General features: G+C 48.6%; 1 protein-coding gene across 2 annotated transcripts in view; it reads left to right on the top strand.

The window, feature by feature from the left end:
- Window positions 1-18,466, top strand: part of SRGAP2 (SLIT-ROBO Rho GTPase activating protein 2) — a 115,108-nt gene that overhangs the window by 31,077 nt on the left and 65,565 nt on the right. For both annotated transcript variants that reach the window (XM_054395958.1, XM_054395959.1), the window contains exon 2: window positions 6,833-7,025. In XM_054395958.1, coding sequence (XP_054251933.1) covers window positions 6,833-7,025 — 193 coding nt within the window. The remainder of the gene's footprint in view (window positions 1-6,832; window positions 7,026-18,466) is intronic.

The following is an 18,466-nucleotide window of genomic DNA, read 5'->3' as shown; positions in this document are numbered from 1 at the left end:
TAAAAGCACTAAATGAAGGTGACAGTGATGTGCAGGACAGCACAGCGCAGCAAGAGTTGGAAATGAAGAGTAGGGGGATGAGGATGGGGAGGTTCTGGAACTGGTTGAGGAGCAGGAGTTAAACTTTTGTTCTTTGGAGCCTGAGTGCCTTGTGCAATCCTCCCTGGAAATCCCCACATCTGTCCTCTCTCCCTGAAAGAATCCAGGAACTTACATTTCAGTGGTAGCCAGCCTTGGTTTCGTGAGAAATGGGGTCTGATTTGATTGAAAATGTGTCCAGCATGTCCTAGGTTTTATTCCTTACTGCATTTATTCCCTGTTCTTGACTTCCTGTCAATGGGAGCAAGCATCCAGGCTCCTTCCATTGCCCACATCCTTTCTTTTTTGTCACAAAAACAAGAGTTTGAGGAAAGAATCTCTTCCTTTTTGGGGAAAAGGCTTTGAGTAGTCAGTAGGAGTGTGATGAAAAACACCTGAGAGGGAGTCTTGGTTTGCCCTGAACCAGGAGGTTTGCTCTGAACCTGGAGTACAAAAGACCATTTAAAGCAGCACAAAATCAGACCCCTCTGTGTTAATGTTTACCAAAGTTTTGGCCATCTAGGCAGAATTGGTGTCATCACCCTGCAAAAGAAGTTCAAATGACTGTGAAAAAGTGGTTTGGAGAATGTCTGATGATTCCAGGTTGCTTAATGGTCCCAAAGTGACTTCTGCCTCCCACAGCGCTTGGGGTGCTGGTACCTGGAGGCTATGAAGAGTTCTTCAGCTTGGGCAATTTTCTGAGGAGTGAATTATGATTGGAAAGGACCTTTCAAGCTCATCTAGTCCACCCTCCCCTGCAGTCAGCAGGGACATCTGCAGCTAGATCAGGTTGCTCAGGGCCACATCAAACCTGACCTTGAATGTCTCCAGGTTGGGGCTTCCACCACCTCCCTGGGCAACCTCTTCCAGTGTTCTGCCACCCTCATAGTGAAGAACTTCTTCCTGAAGTCCACCCTAAATCTACCCTGCTCTGGTTTCAAACCATTGCCCCTTGGCTTGTTGCCCTGTAGGTAGCAGTTGTGATGTTCCTGCTCCTTCCATGTAGCTTTGGAGGTTTTACTTGTTTGAAATGGATTGATGGACTTTGGTTTGTTGTGAATAAACAGTTGTGGAACCTGAAAATAGGATCTTGCCTGATGTATTTAGATGAAGTACGTTCAGCAGGGGTTTTAACTGGGTCCAGTTCAGGGTATCCCAGTTCAAGAGGGACAGGGAACTACTGGAGAGAATCCAGCAGAGGCTAGAAAGATGCTGAGGGGCCTGGAGCAGCTCTGTGAGGAGCAAAAGCTGAGAGCCCTGGGGCTGAGAGCCTGGAGAAGAGCAGCCCCAGAGGGGAGCTGAGCAATGCTCAGCAAGAGCTGAAGGTGGATGTTATGAGGATGGGGCTGGGCTCTTTTCAGTGGTGCCCAGGGACAGGACAAGGGCCAAATTGGAACCTAGGAGGTTCCATCTGACCAGGAGGAGAAACTTGTTTGGTGTGAGGATGCTGGAGGCCTGTAGCAGACTGCCCAGGGAGGTTGTGGAGTCTCCTCCTCTGGGGAGCTTCCAAGCCCCCCTGGCCGTTGTGCTGCTGGGCAAGCTGCTGTGGGTGCCCTGCTTGAGCAGGGGTTGGTCTGGGTGATACCTAGAGGTTCTTTTCCAGCCTCTACCATGCTGGGATTCTGGGATTCTATAAAGACATTGTTCATGCAGACAGGAGGAGTTAGCCACGCTCTGCTGTGGAATTAGGGCAGCAAATCCCTGGAGAGGGTAATTTAACCTGGATTCTGTTTTCAGACACCCTCCCTGAAAAGTCAGCAGCATGGATTGTGTTTTGGTAGTGGCAAAGGAGACTTTCATGAGACCAAAAAGAAAAGTAATAAAATCTAAATGCTTAATCTGAATCGTGTGTGGATTAAACATTTTGGCAACTTTGTCACCGTCTTTTAATTGCATCATTTGGAGACTTTGCCTGAAAGCTTTGCAGATCTGAAGCCTTGCACCAGTCTGTGAATTGCAGATGAATGTTTTCTTTTGTGGGGATGGAAAATACAGTGTCTAGGCAGGCTGTGTTCAAGGGCTTCTGCTTGAAGGGTGCTCAGAGTGCTAACATATCCAAGGTGCTGGTTGTGCTGGAGGCATGATAAAGGCAGGGAGCCTTGGCTGCCTTGCTCCTTGAAGTGACACTTTTATGGTGCCTAGGAAAAGCTGGTAGACACAAGTAATTAGTGATGCAAATATGTTGTGATGTAGGTATGGAAATAGAAGATTAATCTCCTCAGAACTTTGCTGGGACTGAGACTAGCCTAATTTTGGCTTTTAAGCTTGTCTCGTGTCCTCCTCTTTGAATCCCAAGCAAATAGTGGTAGGATGATTGGAAATGGCCTCAAGCTGCACTAGGGGAGGCTTAGGTTGGAGATTAGGAACAATTTATTGACTGCAAGTGTGGTCAGGCATTGGAAAAGGCTGCCCAGGGAGGTGGTGGAGTCACCATCCCTGGAGGTCTTCAAGAAATGTGTGGCCATGGTGGTGATGGGTTGCTGGTTGGACTGGATGCTCTTAGAGGTCTTTTCCAGCTGAAACAATTCTATGAGGTCTCCCCTCAGCCTCCTCTTCTCCAGGCTGAACAACCCCAGTTCCCTCAGATGCTCCTCCTAAGACAAAAACCATGAAAAATTCCTAGGAATCAGTGATGTGCTGGGAGGAGGTCAAAAAGCACAATGCAGAGCGTTCCCTGAGTCTTATTTCTTTATTAAAATGGTTTTAACTTTCACTTGAGGCTAGCCTGGGTTGGTTTGAATGGTTTTTAACTGCATGGAGTGTTAAGTTCAGAACTAAACTAACCTTAACCTAAACTTCTGTGGGGTTTAGGAAGGGAGCAGGTGGCTGTGTGCCTGCCCCACTGCCTTGCTTGGATGCTCAGCACCCCAGTGCCTGGCAGCTCCCTGGAGATGGGGATTTGAGAAACTCCTCCCAGATAAGGCACAAGATCTAAAATTACTGCTGCAGTCTTCTGTATGAAGTGCGTGTGTGTGGGGGGGGTTGTTCATTTTGAACTGCTTTGTCTTTCCCATGCTGCTGAGTAGCCTGAAAGATAAGATTGTGTCAGAGCTGTGCCAGCAATTTAATGCTTGATGTCCTCCAATCCTTCTGCGTAATTGCTTCTGATGTGCTGGGTGGGGGTCCTGAAGCCTCAGAGGGAATTGAGCTGCATGTGAAGCTGTTGAACCTGCTCGTTTCCACCTTGCCCTTCATGGCTGCATTCTGGTTTGCTTTGGTTTTCATAGAATGGTTTGGGTTGGAAGGGACCTTCCAAAGTCATCTAGTCCAACCCCCCTGCGGTCAGATGTTCCTCCTGCTTTGGAGGACTTTAACACAGGAGGAAGAGGATGGCTCCTGGCAGACCAGCCATGACAGGGGAGACCACTAAAGACAAGGGCAGGGATGGTTGTGGAGCTGAGCCCTGCCAGTGGAGTGGATTTGTGTGGGTGAGAGGGTTTGCTGTGTAATCTGGGCGGGAGCTGGGGGTTGGTGGTTCTGTTTTGTTGCCATCCCACTCCTTTCCCAAGCTTGTCATCTTTTTATGCAGCATGGCATTTGGGAGAGGAGTGGGAACAGCTTGAGAAAGCTCCACTGCAGGTCCAGGGAGATGGAGCTTGATACTGAAACTGAGCTCAGGCTGCTTGTGCCTTCTCCTGGTGCTCTGCTGTGCAGGCTGTGATTCAGCCTCTTGCTATCTAGTTTAGAGCACTTACAGCTTACCACAGGCAAGAGCTGAAACGATCCTGTGTGGAGCAGAAACATTGCTAAAAGTGCATGAGACGACTGGGCAAGCAGGTCTCCTGGGTCTAATTCCATCCTTCTAGCTCTGCACATGACCTACTGAGGAATGAACAAGTTGGCACAGAAATCTCTTTGATTCTGGACTTCCAGCTTTGATTTCTTGAGCCTTAAGCATCCTATGAACTATTTTCATAGGTTGGCTGTGTGTGTGGGGGCGAGTTGGACTGGATGACCTTTGGAGGTCCTTTCTAACCCAAACCATTCTATGAATTAATGAAGATCAGCCAGATTTTGTCAGGATAGGACTAGATATGGTGGTGGCTTATAGTGGAGTGTGCCTCTTAGTTTCCCTGTGGTGGAAACCACTGGTGCTGGCCTTTCCATGGGACTATTAGAGGCATCATCACTTAAATCAGCAGCATTTTATTCAAGGACAGTTACCTTGCTGATAATGTGGTGCCATTTGTAGCTATCAATATGTGCTTCAAAGTTTAAAAAGGACAAAAAAAAGGGGGTGGGGGTGGCAAATAGATGATAAATGTTGAGCATGACAAATGTGACTAAAATGCAGAAGGTAGTGAAGGTCCTTCCTTACCCTTTAAATTCATTACAAATCTGCTGAGTGCTACAGGGAATGTTGAAAAGGATGAAAGGGAAAATTATTCAACTGTCTTGAATATTCTGTCCCTCTGTGACCTCGGGGACTTGGTGATCTGGTGATGGAAGTGACTAAATGGTTTGTTTTAAAGGGATGGAAAACTTTTCCTGTTGCTGCCAGGGGTGTTTTGATTGTGTAGTTGTCAGCCACCCGAGCTTGAAACACAATAGGAAGGATTCTGCAATGCAGGGCAAGGATGAGTGTGAGAAGAAGAGTACCTGGTGTTTAATCCTGGTTTTATTTCAGGCATCTTGACCTTGAAGTCAAGGTGGTTATTCACCTTCAGGCACTTGAAGTGTTGGCAGCAGAAGCAAAGGGCTTCAGGAGGCTGTTCCTTGTCTTGAGCCATCACAGTGGGTGGGATTGCTAAGGTCTGCAAGCTTCCAAGGAGGTGGAAGGCTTTTGGGTGTTTAAAGAGGCTGTTAACCTAATAACCTAAAGGTGCTAAAGCAGTGAATTGAAAAGTCAAGTGGTGGTTGTGACTGCAGACATGAAAAGGTCCTGGGTAATGTGGTGACCTGTGGGTTAGAGCACAGAATGGTTTGGGTTGGAAGGGACCTTAAAGATCTTCTAGCTCCAACCCCCTGCTATGGGCAGGGACACCTCCTACTAGCCCAGGTTGCTCAAGGCCCTATCCAACCTGGCTTTCAACACTTCCAACCTTGGAGAGCCTCCACATCTTTTCTGGGCAACCTGTTCCAGTGCCTCATAACCCTCATGGGGGAAGAATTTCTTCCTAGCCTCTAATCTCAGCCCAGCTTCTTCCAGTTTGAAGCCATCACCACTTGTCCTGTCACTACCTGCCTTTGTAAAAAGTCCTCCTCCAGCTCTCCTGCAGCCCCTTCCAAATACTGGAAGGCTGCTCTAAGGTATCCCTGCAGCCTTCTCTCCTCCAGGCTGAACAAGCCCAACTCTCTCAGCCTGGACAAGCACTCACAGCCCTGGACTCTGCCTGTGGAGTGTTCTCAGATCAAGGCTGACAAAAACCATCCTCTGCTTGTGTAAGCAAGGGGCGAACAAGCAGACACTTCATGCTTGAGAAAGCCCAGTAAGCCTCAGGAAATTCTTGCAGTCTTGATTTTTTTTTTTTTTCATTTTGTGGCAGAGCACCTCGTGGTGTGCTTGTGAAAGATGAGCAAGGTTGCCCTTCTCCAAGCCCAGCGCCGTGGGCTCCCCGAGCCGGAGCTGAATTGGTTCATTGTTCCCCCGCGGGCAGCCCTGTCAGCTGTCACTGCTCCCCTCCCAGCACACTGCCTTCCTTCATGGTGAAAAGTGCTGACACTGCATATTTCTTGCAGAAGGGAATGGATACTGCTCCTTGCTGCTGTTCAGCAGCAGAGCTGTGTTGTGAAGAACCTCACCTTGGGCAGCGTGGAATGGCTCAGGTTGGAAAGGGACCTTAGAGATGATCTGCTGCAACCTCCCTGCTATGGGCAGGGACACCTCTCAACTAGCCCAGATTGCTCAAGGCCTCATCCAACCTGGCCTTAAACACTTCCAGGGAGGGGGAATCCACAACCTCCCTGGGCAACCTATTCCAGGTTATTAAGCCTGGAGAAGAGAAGGCTCCAGGGAGACCTAATAGCAGCCTTCCAGTACCTGAAGTCTGCAGAGGGACTGTTTCCAAAGGCCTGGAGTGATAGGCAAGGGGCAATGGTTTGAAACTGGAGAAGAGGAGATTTAGATTGGATGTTAGGAAAAAGCTCTTTAGCGTGAGGGTGCTGGAACACTGCAACAGGTTGCCCAGGGAGGTGGTTGAGGCCTCGTCCCTGGAGACATTTAAGGCCAGGCTCGACAAGGCTCTGAGCAACCTGATCCAGTGGAGAATGTCCCTGCTGACTGCAGTGGGGTTGGACTGGATGACCTTTGGAGCTCCCTTCCAACCCAAACCATTTTATTATTCTCTGATTCATGTTCTTGCATCAGGAACAGTCTGCAAAAGAATTTGATAGCAATTCCCTGAAGTGATTTGCTGAGCTGATGTGGGGGATTGCAGCTTGCAGTTCCTTCTCCAGACTGGGATTCAGTACATTTTTAGGCAGTGAGTGCTTCTCCTCAATGCCAAAAAACATGCACTTGACACTTGCAGTGGATGCTTTTCAGCAGCAAAGCTTTTTCTTGCAGGTCTGTGCAGTGGGTTGTTGGGTGGCTGTCCTGGGACTGGTGCCTCTGAGATGCAATCAATCATTTTCTGCCTGCAGCTCAAAGTTCGTCCCGATGGAGCTTTGCTGATTTCTTACTAACGAGGGACGATTATTATTATTATTATTATTTTTTTTTTTTTTGAAATGATGTTTTCCTGGAGAATTGTACTTGGTGTGTTGTCTCTCCATGGGATTTTCTTTTAATCTAGAGTGCTTTTATTTGTTGCAGAGATCCGTGCCCAATTGGTAGAGCAGCTGAAATGCCTGGACCAGCAGTGTGAGCTTCGGGTCCAGTTACTGCAGGACTTGCAGGATTTCTTCCGCAAGAAGGCAGAGATTGAGATGGATTACTCCAGGAATTTGGAGAAGTTGGCTGAGAGATTCCTGGCTAAAACTAGGAGCACCAAAGACCAGCAATTCAAGTAGAGTATTTGCCTTTTGGTTTTTTGTCCTTTTTTTTGTTGTTTTCCCCCCTGTAGATGGTAGGAATGCCAGAAGAGGGCTGATGTGGTTAATGCAGGTACCACAGCTGGTGTGTCGCAGTGGAGCGTGTCCCAGTTTGGGTCAAACACAGAACCCATTCTGTGTTTCATGGACTGGAATCATATCACAAAGTGATTTGATTTGACCTTTCAGATGATCCAGTCCAACCATTCTCTAACTCTGCCAAGGCTGGTGCTGAACCGTGGCCCTCAGCACCACACCTCTGCCTCTTTTGCACACCTCCAGTGATGGAGATTCAACCACCTCCCTGGGCAGCCTGTGCCAGGCTTTGAGAACCCTTTCAGGGAAGGAGTTTCTTTCAATGTCCAACCTAGACCTCCCCCTGAGGCAACCTGCTGCATAGCCTGGTTACTCACTTTGTTCCTGGTAGCTCAGATCTTATCAATAGGGAATGGGATGGTACAAATTGGCACATCTGAAAGGAGGGATTTACCTGGGAGGTGGGCAAAGGTGGGCATGGATTTGATGGACAAAGCCAGGATTTCCTTCACTGTCAGTGGCTTTGATCTCGTGGTGGGTTGGGTTTTTTAGGGGTAACTGTTTCTAATCTGTTATTTGCTGTGATTTGCTGTTGCAGCTCTCTGTTTTCCTACCTATGCCTACATGTATGCAGGGTAGGATTTCTGTTGTCTCTCTAATAGTATCACTTCAAAAGAGTAGAGAAATAAGGGCAAAAGTACTTCCAAACAGAGCTGTGCCATTTGCAGGAGGGGAATCCCTAGATCCCAAGCTGTGCCATTTGCAGGAGAGGGATCCCTACCTCCTAGGAGTCCTTAGTGACAATTGTCTTACCTGCTTCAATTATTTACAGGTAGGTCTGACCATACTGCTTGGGTTGTTCCCCTCTTAGCTTGTGGGGTTGGGATGACTAACACAAAGCAAATGTGGGTTAAGGGATTCAAAGCCTTTTGAATTACTACTGGTTCCTTCCTGGAGGAAGGGAATCAGGAATGGGGCTGCAGGAGAGGACCTGTGGGTAGCAAAGAGACTGGTGCAGGCTGCATGGCATGGAGATGTCAGCCCAGTGAGTAGGTGGCCAGCACAAAGCTATGGCCACAGGGCTCCTGTAGCTGATGTCATAGAATGGTTTGGCTTGGAAGGGACCTTGAAGTTCATCCAGTTCCAATCCCCTGCCATGGGCAGGGACACCTCCCGCCAGCCCAGGCTGCCCAAGGTCTAATCCAGCCTGGCCTTGAACACCTCCAAGGAGGAGGCATCCACAACCTCCCTGGGCAACCTGTTCCAGTGTCTCCCCACCCTCACTGTCAGGAATTTCTTCCTCATCTCCAGTCTCAATCTGCTCTCTTCAAGCCTCAATCCATTCCCCCTTATCCTGTCACTTCCAGCCCCTGTCAAGTCCCTCCCCAGCTCTCCTGTAGCCCCCCTCAGGTACTGGAAAGCTGCTCTAAGGTCTCCCTGGAGCCTTCTCTTCTCCATGCTGAACAGCCCCAACTCTCAGCCTGTCCCCATAGGAGAGGTTCTTTAGCCTTCTGATCACCAGCAGTGCAGAAGCTTGTGGGGTTTTGTTGTCAGGGCAGCAGCTGGGCAAACCAGCCAGCAAAGGCAGCCTTGGGATCTGAATCACTGCTGCTTTGGACAGACTGGGCTGAGAGGATCCATCTGGGTCTGCCCCCGCCCAAGGTGCAACGTCACTTTGAGCATTCTTTGGGGCAGGCTATTGTCTGTGTGTTTGTTTTCATGGTGTTGCTGTGTTTGGAGGGCCAGGAGGATGTCTCAGCTTTCCCTTTCTGCTGCAGGCTCTTGTTGTGAAAGCCATGAAGTAGGCACTGTTTGAATTTCCTTTCTGTCTACCTTTTGACATCCTTTGCTTCAGTTCTCCTTTAAAACACACATTGTGCTAAGCTGCTGGGAAAGCAGAGCTCCTGAGCCCAGGACACCTTGGAGGAGGTTTATTTTGGGTATCTCTAGGGCTGGAAGTGGCTGAAGTCTTGTTGTTTTCCTTTTCCCTGACAGTGAAAGTGTTCTCCCAACTCTGAACTGCACACGTTCTGCACGTGCCTTGAGGATGGCATTCAAGAAAGGATCTCTTGAACTCTTCATTTCCCTCTGCATTGTGATTGCTCTTTTCAGTTTATTTTCTTGTTATTCCTGGTGAAAATTGAGGTGATGTCATTTCACAAGGATGACTGAAGGGCTGGAGCACCTCTGCTAGGAGGATGGGCTGAGGGAGCTGGGGGTTGTTCAGCCTGGAGAAGAGAAGACTCCAGAGGGACCTTAGAGCTGCCTTCCAATAGCTGAAGGGATCCTCCAGGAAGGCTGCAGAGAGATTTTTCCTAAGGGTGTCTAGAGACAGAACAAGAGGGAATGGCTTGAAGCTGAGGAAGAATTCTTCAATGTGAGGGTGGTGAGACTCTGAACAGGCTGCCCAGGGAGGCTGTGGCTGCCTTCTCCCTGAGGATGTTCAAGGCCAGGTTGGATGAGGCCTTGAGCAGCTGAGTCTAGTTGAGAGGTGTAGAGCTCTGCCCGTGGTGGAGAGGTTGGACTTGATGATCTCTGAGGTCCCTTCCAACCTGAGCCATTCTGTGCATGAGGGTGGTGAGACTCTGGAATAGGCTGCCCAGGGTGGTTGTGTATGCTTCCTCCCTGGGGGTGTTCAAGACCAGGTTCAATGAGGTTTTGAGCACCTAAGTCTAGTTGAGAGGCATCCCTGCCTGTGATTCTGGAGGTGCTGAAGCTGTAATCTCACTTGGAAGCCCCCAGAAGAGCATTTGATCATAGTCCAACCATCAGATCTCTCCTCCTAAGGAGCCTGGTATTACATGGCTGGGAGATGTGCAGCAGTGGGTGGCTGGTCTGTAATTGCCTGGCTGTGACCCTATAAATGCAGAGTAATAGCAGGTTCCTTCCAGAAGGTGCTAATTATGTCAGAAGGTACCATATCATTCACTCAGTGCTTACCATGTCACTTGCCTTTTTTTAGATCTCCTAACACACTGTCAAGGAGGAAATCTGTCAGGCAGTAACCCTGTAATTTGCATCTGCTTCCATACTCAAGAGCTATTATGGAATTGCCAAGTTGCTCCCAATGTGTTCATTTAAGGGAATGCTGTTAAGGGCAAGGAGGCTTCAGCTTGACCCTTGAAATTGGATTGTGTGGCTTCCTCTACCATCCATCTCCAAGCTGGTTAAAGCACAGGCTTAAAGGAAAGACACTGAGGTGCTGGAGTGGGAGTAAAAGGCAATGAAGTTGGTGAAGGGTCTGGAGAACAGGGCTGGTGAAGAGCAGCTGAGGGACCTGGGGGTGTTTAGTCTGGAGAAAAGGCAGCTGAGGAGAGACCTCATTGCTGTCTACAGCTACCTCTTGCCCCAGGTGGCAAGGCTCTTGTTACTTGGGACAAGAGGAAATGGCCTCAAGTTGCACCAAGGGAGATTTAAATTGGATATTTGGAAGTGTTTCTTGACTGCAGGAGTGGTCAGGGATTGGGACAGGCTGCCCAGGGAGGTGGTGGAGTCACTGTCCCTGGGGGTGTTCAAGAAACCTGTGGCCATGGTAATGTTGAATTGATGGTTTGACTTGATGATCTTGGAGGTCTTTTCCAACTGAAGGAATTCTATGATTCTATTAAAAAAAAGATAGATAAAAAAAGAGAAAGAAAGAGGAAAAAAGAAAGAGGCAAAGAAAAAAGAAAAAGAGGGGGGAAAGAAAAGAGAAGAGGGGAAAGGGGGGAAAATGGAGAAGAAAGAAAAACAGAAGAAAAGAAAAAAGGAGAGGAAAAAAGAAAAAAGGAGGGGGGAAAAAGGAGATAAAAAAAGGATGGGGAAAGAAAGGGGAAAAACAAAGGAGGGAAAAAAGGATGGGGAAAGAAAGGGGGAAAAAGGATGGGGAAAGAAAGGGGAAAAAGAAAGGGGAGGAAAAGGGAAAAAAGGATGAGAAAAGAAAAGGGGAAAACAAAGGGGGGAAAAAGAAAGAAGGGGAAAAGGAGGGGAAAAAAAGAAGGGAAAAACAGTTAAAGGAAAAAGGAAGAGAAAAAGAGAAAAAATAAAGAGAAAAAAGAAAGAAAAAAGGGGAAAGTGGGGAGGGAAAGAGGAGAAAAAAAAGAGGAAAAGAAAGAGGAAAAAAGGAGGAAGGGGAAAAAAAGAAGAAAAAGACAATGTGCTATTTTAAGGCCATATTTTAAATCAAGTTAATTTTTTGGAAGCAGGATCCTGAGTAGCAGTTGTCAGCTGGAGAGCTGAATGTGCAGGATATCCCAGCATGAAATTCAGATGGCTTTCTGGCAGCCTTCGCCTTGAAGTAGAAGATGCAGAATAAGTCTGGCAAGCTTCAGGCTGAGCACTTGTAAACAACAGATGTTCCTAACTGGGATCTCTTGGAAGAGCAGGGCAGGGAGCAGCCTGGATGGCCACACTTGTGGTCCTCCGGAGATGCACTGAGCTGTGGCAGGAGGAAAAGGAGAAGCAGACTGGGCTTGAATGGGCAGCTTGCAGAGAATTCAGCTTTAGGCTTCTTGAAAGCCAAGTGATTTCTTTAAAGATGAGACAGGCTGGGAGGGGAGGTGTGGAAGAGAGCTTTTGGGTCATGTTGGACTTTGTGTTGCTGTTGGTTTATTGTCAAGGGTGCTGGAGCAGGCTGCCCCAGAGAGGTTTTGGAGTCTCCTTTGCTGGAGAGCTTCCAACCCCCCCTGGCCATTGTGCTCCTGGGCAAGCTGCTGTGGGTGCCCTGCTTGAGCAGAGGGGTTGGACTGGATGATCCCCTGAGGTCCCTTTCAACCCTCACCATGCTGGGATTCTAGGATTTTAATTGTGAACTCCATCCCTCTGTTGGATGGAGCTGAGTCCTGGGTATTCTTTCTTTTTTCATAACATTTGGAAGATTTTTCTAAGCATGAGGCTTTCTTTTATTGAGTGACCTCATTGGAGCCACAGAACTTCAGGGATACATGACCAGAAAACACAGAATGGGTCACGTTGGAAGGGACCTCAGAGATTCATCTCCTCCAACCACCCCCACCATGGGCAGGGTCACCTCTCAACTAGACTCTGCTGCTCAAGCCCTCATCCAGCCCAGCCTTGAACACCTCCAGGAAGGGGGCAGCTGCTTGTTTCCCAGGATCTTGATCACTATTTTGGGATGTACCAGGTGTGGCAGTGTCTGTTGCACATCTCAACACATCCCAAATATTTTATGGGAGGTGGAACAGGAAACTTCAGTTTGTGTCTGTACCATCAGGAGCCTTCTCAGCCTGAAGGAAGGATGGGCAGAGAAGTTTTCTGTCGTGTTGCCTATGTTCATTTAAATGCTTCTCTCTTTTTATTTCATAAGATTTTGATTCTCATCTGACTCATCCCAATATTCCTGTTTCTGGCTTGTGGGTGTGGGGGTTTTGCTTTGGTGTTCTTAAATCTAGAAGGGGTAGAAGGTTTCTTTTCAAGACTTCTTCTGATTGGAGTTACCTTGCAATGCCCATCCAAGTGTTGCTGTCTCCTGCTTGCCTTAAAGCAGACCACCCTTGGATTGTCTGTGAGCTCCTCATGTGAATGAGTAATTTAATTAAGCCACTGCAGATGCTTGGGACTCAATCTTCCCTTCTGATCTTTTTGAGAGCGACTGGAAGCTTTGAAGTGGAATCTGCACAGGACCCAATCAAGATAACACCCAAGAAACCACAGAGCTTCAGACTTTGTGGTTCCTTAAAAATCTCTGCACAACTTCCTCTTCCTGCTCCCCACCCCCCCACTGTGATTGCTGTGATCTGGTGTACTTCAGGCTGACCTAAATCAGCTCTCCAGGTTCACTGTCATCACACCATCTTCACATGAGTGGAAGTTCATGCTTGTAATAAACCTGCTCCTGCCATCTTCACAGAATCACAAGATGCATCAAGTTGGACCTCCAAGGTCATCTTGTCCAAGCCCCCTGCAGTCAGCAGGACACCACCAACTAGAGCAGGCTGCCCAGGGCCACATCAAGTCTGACCTTGAATGTCTGGAGGGATGGGGCCTCCAGCACATCTCTGGACAACCTGTTCACCACCCTCATTGTGAAGAACTTTTCCTCATGTCTAACCTAAATCTCCCCTGTTCCACTGAGACTCTGGAATAGGTTGCCATGGGAGGTGATGGGTGTGTCCTCCCTGGCATGTTCAAGGCCTTGAGCAACCTGGGCTGGTTGAGAGGTGTAGCTGCCCATGGTGGGGAGGTTGGAGTAGATGATCTTGAGGTCCCTTCCAACCTAAGGCATTCTGTGATTCCATGATTCTTGTCTGTATTTGTAACCCTTGGTGCCTGTTGGACCCTTGGTCCCTTGCATTTGTTCTTGTCTATAGTCTTAGCCCTTGATCCTTGCTGCTCAAGGTGATCTCATCAATTTTACTTCTGGAGGGCTAATAGTGACTGCAGACATCCTGCAGCATCCTTGCTCTCAGTTATCCCCTCTGGTCCTCGGTGCTTGGTTTTCGTCCCCTTTTCATCCCTCCTCTCTGATTCCATGAAAAAGTGGAAGCAGAATCCCTTCAGCAGCTCCTCTGAGCGTTGCAATGGTTAATGGCAATCACAATTTGCTTCTCTGCCATCTGCTTGTGGTTATGATAGGAGAGGGCTGTTGTAAACAGTTGGGTAACTTCTGCTCCGTGTTGTCAAAACTGTTGCCATGTTCCACCCCAGAAAAGGGCTGGGGTTTTGGAGGTGCTTTCACAGTTAATGTGTCTGGAGTTTTAAAGGCTACTTGGAAGGGTTGAGGCAAGCAGCTACCTCTTTCTTTGCTGTGTTGTTTCTGCCTTAAGGCTGCTTTTTGTCTGTGCTGGGGAGATTGTCACTAGCAAACAATGGAGAGGTTTTGTCTTGCCTCCTCTAAGCACCTTGCTTGGAAAGCATCAACCTGGACAAAAGCAAGAAGCCCAGCATGGTGGGGGTAGGAAGGGATCTCTGAACATCATCCAGTCCAAGCCCCCTGCTCAGGCAGGGCACCCACAGCAGCTTGCCCATCAGCACAATGGCCAGGGAGGGTTGGAAGCTCTGCAGAGAAGGAGATTCCACAACCTCTCTGGGCAGCCTGCTCCAGGGCTCTGCCACCTTCACAGCAAATAATCTTTTTGTGGTGCTTCCTGGGTTCCAGTTTGTGCCCATTGCCCCTTGTCCTATCACTGGGCACCACTGGGAAAAGTCTGGCCCCATCCTGTTTGCCCCCCACCCTTTATCTCTTGCTGAGCAGTGATCAGATCCCCTCTCAGGCTGCTCTTTTGCAGGCTCAGCAGCTCCAGCTCTCTCAGCCTTTCCTCATAAGACCAATATAACAAGGTACTGAAGGGGTTAATGAAACCAACACACACCAAGAAATAAAAAAAAAAAAAAAAAAGGAATTCAAAGGCCAAATCTTGCCGAGGGCAGAGCTGTGGCTGCAGGAGGTTGGGCTGAGGGTGAGGCAGTGCCAGCACACAGCCCAAGGTGACAATCCTGGTGGCAGATTGGAAGCATGTGGAGTTGTGCTGCTTTTTCCTGCTGCAGGATGGTGGCCTTTCATCTCCAACCACCCCAGAGTGTGTCAACAACCCATCTGGCGCCATTAGACACCAGCAATTTTGCTCACCAGGCTTTTCATGGGCTCTTGGTATTCAGGCTATGTGCTGCCTGAGAATAGCTCTGGGGCTTGTGGTAGGGCAGGCTGGACAGCTGGGAGCTGACCAGTTAACTATTGCATCTCTGCTGGTCCTCATTCAGGCCTTCAGTTTGCTTTGGGAAGCAAAGCACTCAGGCTGTGCTGCTCTCTGGTTGCTTGCACCTGTCCTTGTCTAGAGTTGTGAGCCTTGCTTCTTGTTGGACCCTTGGTCCCTTGTCTATGTCCTTGTCTATAGTTGCAGCCCTTGGTCCTTGTTGGACCCTTGGTCTCTTGCTTGTATTCTTGTCTGTAGTTGCAACCCTTGGTCCTTGTTGGACCCTTGGTCTCTTGCTTGTATTCTTGTCTATAGTTGCAGTCCTTGGTCCTTGTTGGACCCTTGGTCTCTTGCTTGTATTCTTGTCTATAGTTGCAGTCCTTGGTCCTTGCTGGACCCTTGGTCTCTTGCTTGTATTCTTGTCTATAGTTGCAGCCCTTGGTCCTTGTTGGACCCTTGGTCTCTTGCTTGTATTCTTGTCTGTAGTTGCAGCCCTTGGTCCTTGTTGGACCCTTGGTCTCTTGCTTGTATTCTTGTCTCTAGTTGCAACCCTTGGTCCTTGTTGGACCCTCGGTCTCTTGCTTGTATTCTTGTCTCTAGTTGCAGTCCTTGGTTCTTGTTGGACCCTTGGTCTCTTGCTTGTATTCTTGTCTATAGTTGCAGTCCTTGGTCCTTGTTGGACCCTTGGTCTCTTGCTTGTATTCTTGTCTATAGTTGCAACCCTTGGTCCTTGTTGGACCCTTGGTCTCTTGCTTGTATTCTTGTCTCTAGTTGCAGTCCTTGGTTCTTGTTGGACCCTTGGTCTCTTGCTTGTATTCTTGTCTCTAGTTGCAGTCCTTGGTTCTTGTTGGACCCTTGGTCTCTTGCTTGTATTCTTGTCTATAGTTGCAACCTTTGGTCCTTGTTGGACCCTTGGTCTCTTGCTTGTATTCTTGTCTGTAGTTGCAGCCCTTGGTCCTTGTTGGACCCTTGGTCTCTTGCTTGTATTCTTGTCTGTAGTTGCAGCCCTTGGTCCTTGTTGGACCCTTGGTCTCTTGCTTGTATTCTTGTCTGTAGTTGTAGCCCTTGGTCCTTGTTGGACCCTTGGTCTCTTGCTTGTATTCTTGTCTGTAGTTGCAGCCCTTGGTCCTTGTTGGACCCTTGGTCTCTTGCTTGTATTCTTGTCTGTAGTTGCAGCCCTTGGTCCTTGTTGGACCCTTGGTCTCTTGCTTGTATTCTTGTCTGTAGTTGGACCCTTGGTCTCTTGCTTGTATTCTTGTCTGTAGTTGGACCCTTGGTCTCTTGCTTGTATTCTTGTCTGTAGTTGGACCCTTGGTCTCTTGCTTGTATTCTTGTCTGTAGTTGCAACCCTTGGTCCTTGTTGGACCCTTGGTCTCTTGCTTGTATTCTTGTCTATAGTTGCAGCCTATGGTCCTTGTTGGACCCTTGTTTTCTAGCTTGTATTCTTGTCTATACTTTACAACCCATGGTCCTCATTGGGCCCTTGGGCCCTTGCTTGTATCTGGGGGTTAGACTGGGTGACTTTTGAAGGTCTCTTCCAACCCAAAGCATTCTATGATTCCATGATTCTTGTCTATTGTTGTACCCCTTGGTCCTCGTTGGTCCCTTGGGCCCTTGCATATGTTCTTGTCTGTAGTTTAACCCTTGATCCTTGTTGCTCAAGGCTCTGCTAAGCTCCTCGTGGTGGAGTTTGACTGGTAGCTCAGTGCTGGGGGTATCCATGAACTATCCAGGTTCTCCTAGGGGAGTGTGCTGGTTTGGGGCCAGACAGATCCTCTCTTGCCCCGAAAGGGACAAAAGAATGAGACTCACACAAATGGATTGGAGAGTGATGGAAAGTTTAAATGGAAAAGCAATTGGTGAAGCTACAAAAAAAACTACAAGCTACAAAGCATAGTGACAAAGAGTATCCCAAAGTGTACAGAACCCCTCACAGAATTCCCAAAGGCTTCCCAATCCTTTCCTTCTTCCCACCTGAGGGTAAACCCAAACCCCTCAGGGCTCTTTCTTCCCCCTCCCGCTGCTAGGCAAGTCTCAGGCTGGCCAGGTCTGAGACTGCCCCCCCCTCCATTCTCCTCCTGGCATTAGGCCTAGTCAGGCCTAAGAGGCCTTGAGGATACTCCCCCAGCATTACCCGATAAGAGAGGACATCTCCTAGGGGAGCAGAGAGGGAAGAAAGAGCAAGAGAATGACTTTGCAGATGGCCTTATAGGGTGCAGGATTTATGGGTAGAAATACGTCGTTTCCTGTGTCCACCCCTGTGGGTGGGCACCCAGGACACCAGAGGTGTATCTCATGCGGCAGTGGCAGGGGGCACCCAGCCTAAACTGCCACAGGGAGTCATTAACAAAAGCTCATAATGGGGTGGAGAATGCAATGGGAGACAGTAAGGATCTGACTTTTGGGGTTGGCAGCTGGGGAGCTGAATGGTGCAAAGCCTGGGAAGAGAAGTTAGCAGGCTGCATGCAGCTGGACCTCTTCTGGCTGCTTGGAGGAGACCTGCAGCTGTGCTCATCTGAGGAAGAGTGAAGTAGCAAAGTGAAGCAGAAACAGGCTGGGAAGGGTTTGGGGACAGGATTTTGAACACCTAGAACAGGATCAGCTAATGCAGAGTCCAAGCTTTTTGTTCCTAAGTTTCATTCCCAAACTTTTTTTATGGTGATTGATGAGTTTTCACTTGCTGTGGCTCTTCCAGCCTTGGAAGGCAAACACTGAGTAAAGTAACTTTACCTCATTGCTATAAAGGAGCAAACCAACCAAATCTTAACATCTTTTAATGCTGTCCTACAGTGAGACACTGGAACAGGTTGCTCAGGGAGATTGTGGATGTCCCCTCCCTGGAGCTGTTCAAGGCCAGGCTGGATGAGGCCTTGAGCAGCCTGGTCTGGTGGGAGGTGTCCCTGCCCATGGCAGGGGGGTGGAACTGGATGAGCTTTGAGGTCCCTTCCAACCTAAACCCATTCTATGAATCTATGAACACCTCTCAACAGGCATCAACTGCATTGTCTTACTTAGTTTGCTTCTGTCTTCTGCTGAAACCACAGCTGATCACAGATCATAGGATGCTAGGGGTTGGAAGGGACCTCCAGAGATCTTCAAGTCCAACCCCCACGCCAGAGCAGGACCACAGAATCTGGCACAGGTCACACAGGAATGCATCCAGATGGGTCTTGCAAGTCATCCAGAGATGAGGTGACACCTCCAACCCAGCTCTGCTCCTTGGAGGAGCTTTCTCTGGAGATGCCTGTTCACCTCCTGCTCCTTGTCTCACCTAAATAAAAGCTCAGTGTCTGTGTTCCCTACTCTGGTGGTGCAGCTCTCAGCAGCACACAGCTCCTTATCTCCACCTGTGCCCTCCCAAGGGCTGGCTGCAGCCTGGTCAGGACCTGGAGGTTCCCAGCTCTATTAGCCAGGCATCACAGTTACTAATTAGCTCCCTGGCAAATTAACAAACCAAACAGTGTGCTGCAAACATTTGATTGCAAATGGGGGGTGGGAGGGGTGGGCAAGCCTTTGATTTCTGCAGCTTCACATCTGGCAGCTCCAACCTTGTGCAGTTCTGCATTTTGATCATTCCAGCTGGGGCTGCACGGCAGCAGGATCCGCAGCACAGGACACTGGAATACAAAGGGAACTGTTCCCTCCATGAAATCAAATCTGTTTCTCCTCACATTCCCTTTTTTCCCTTTCTTCCCCCCCCCCCCTTTTTTATTTTTTCCCTTTTTTTCTTTTTCTTTCCCTCTTTTGCT

The sequence above is a fragment of the Indicator indicator genome, chromosome 35 (genome assembly GCF_027791375.1).
Source record: "Indicator indicator isolate 239-I01 chromosome 35, UM_Iind_1.1, whole genome shotgun sequence".
In the NCBI taxonomy this organism is placed as follows: Eukaryota; Metazoa; Chordata; class Aves; order Piciformes; family Indicatoridae; genus Indicator; species Indicator indicator.
This window is presented reverse-complemented; position numbering and strand designations above follow the sequence as displayed.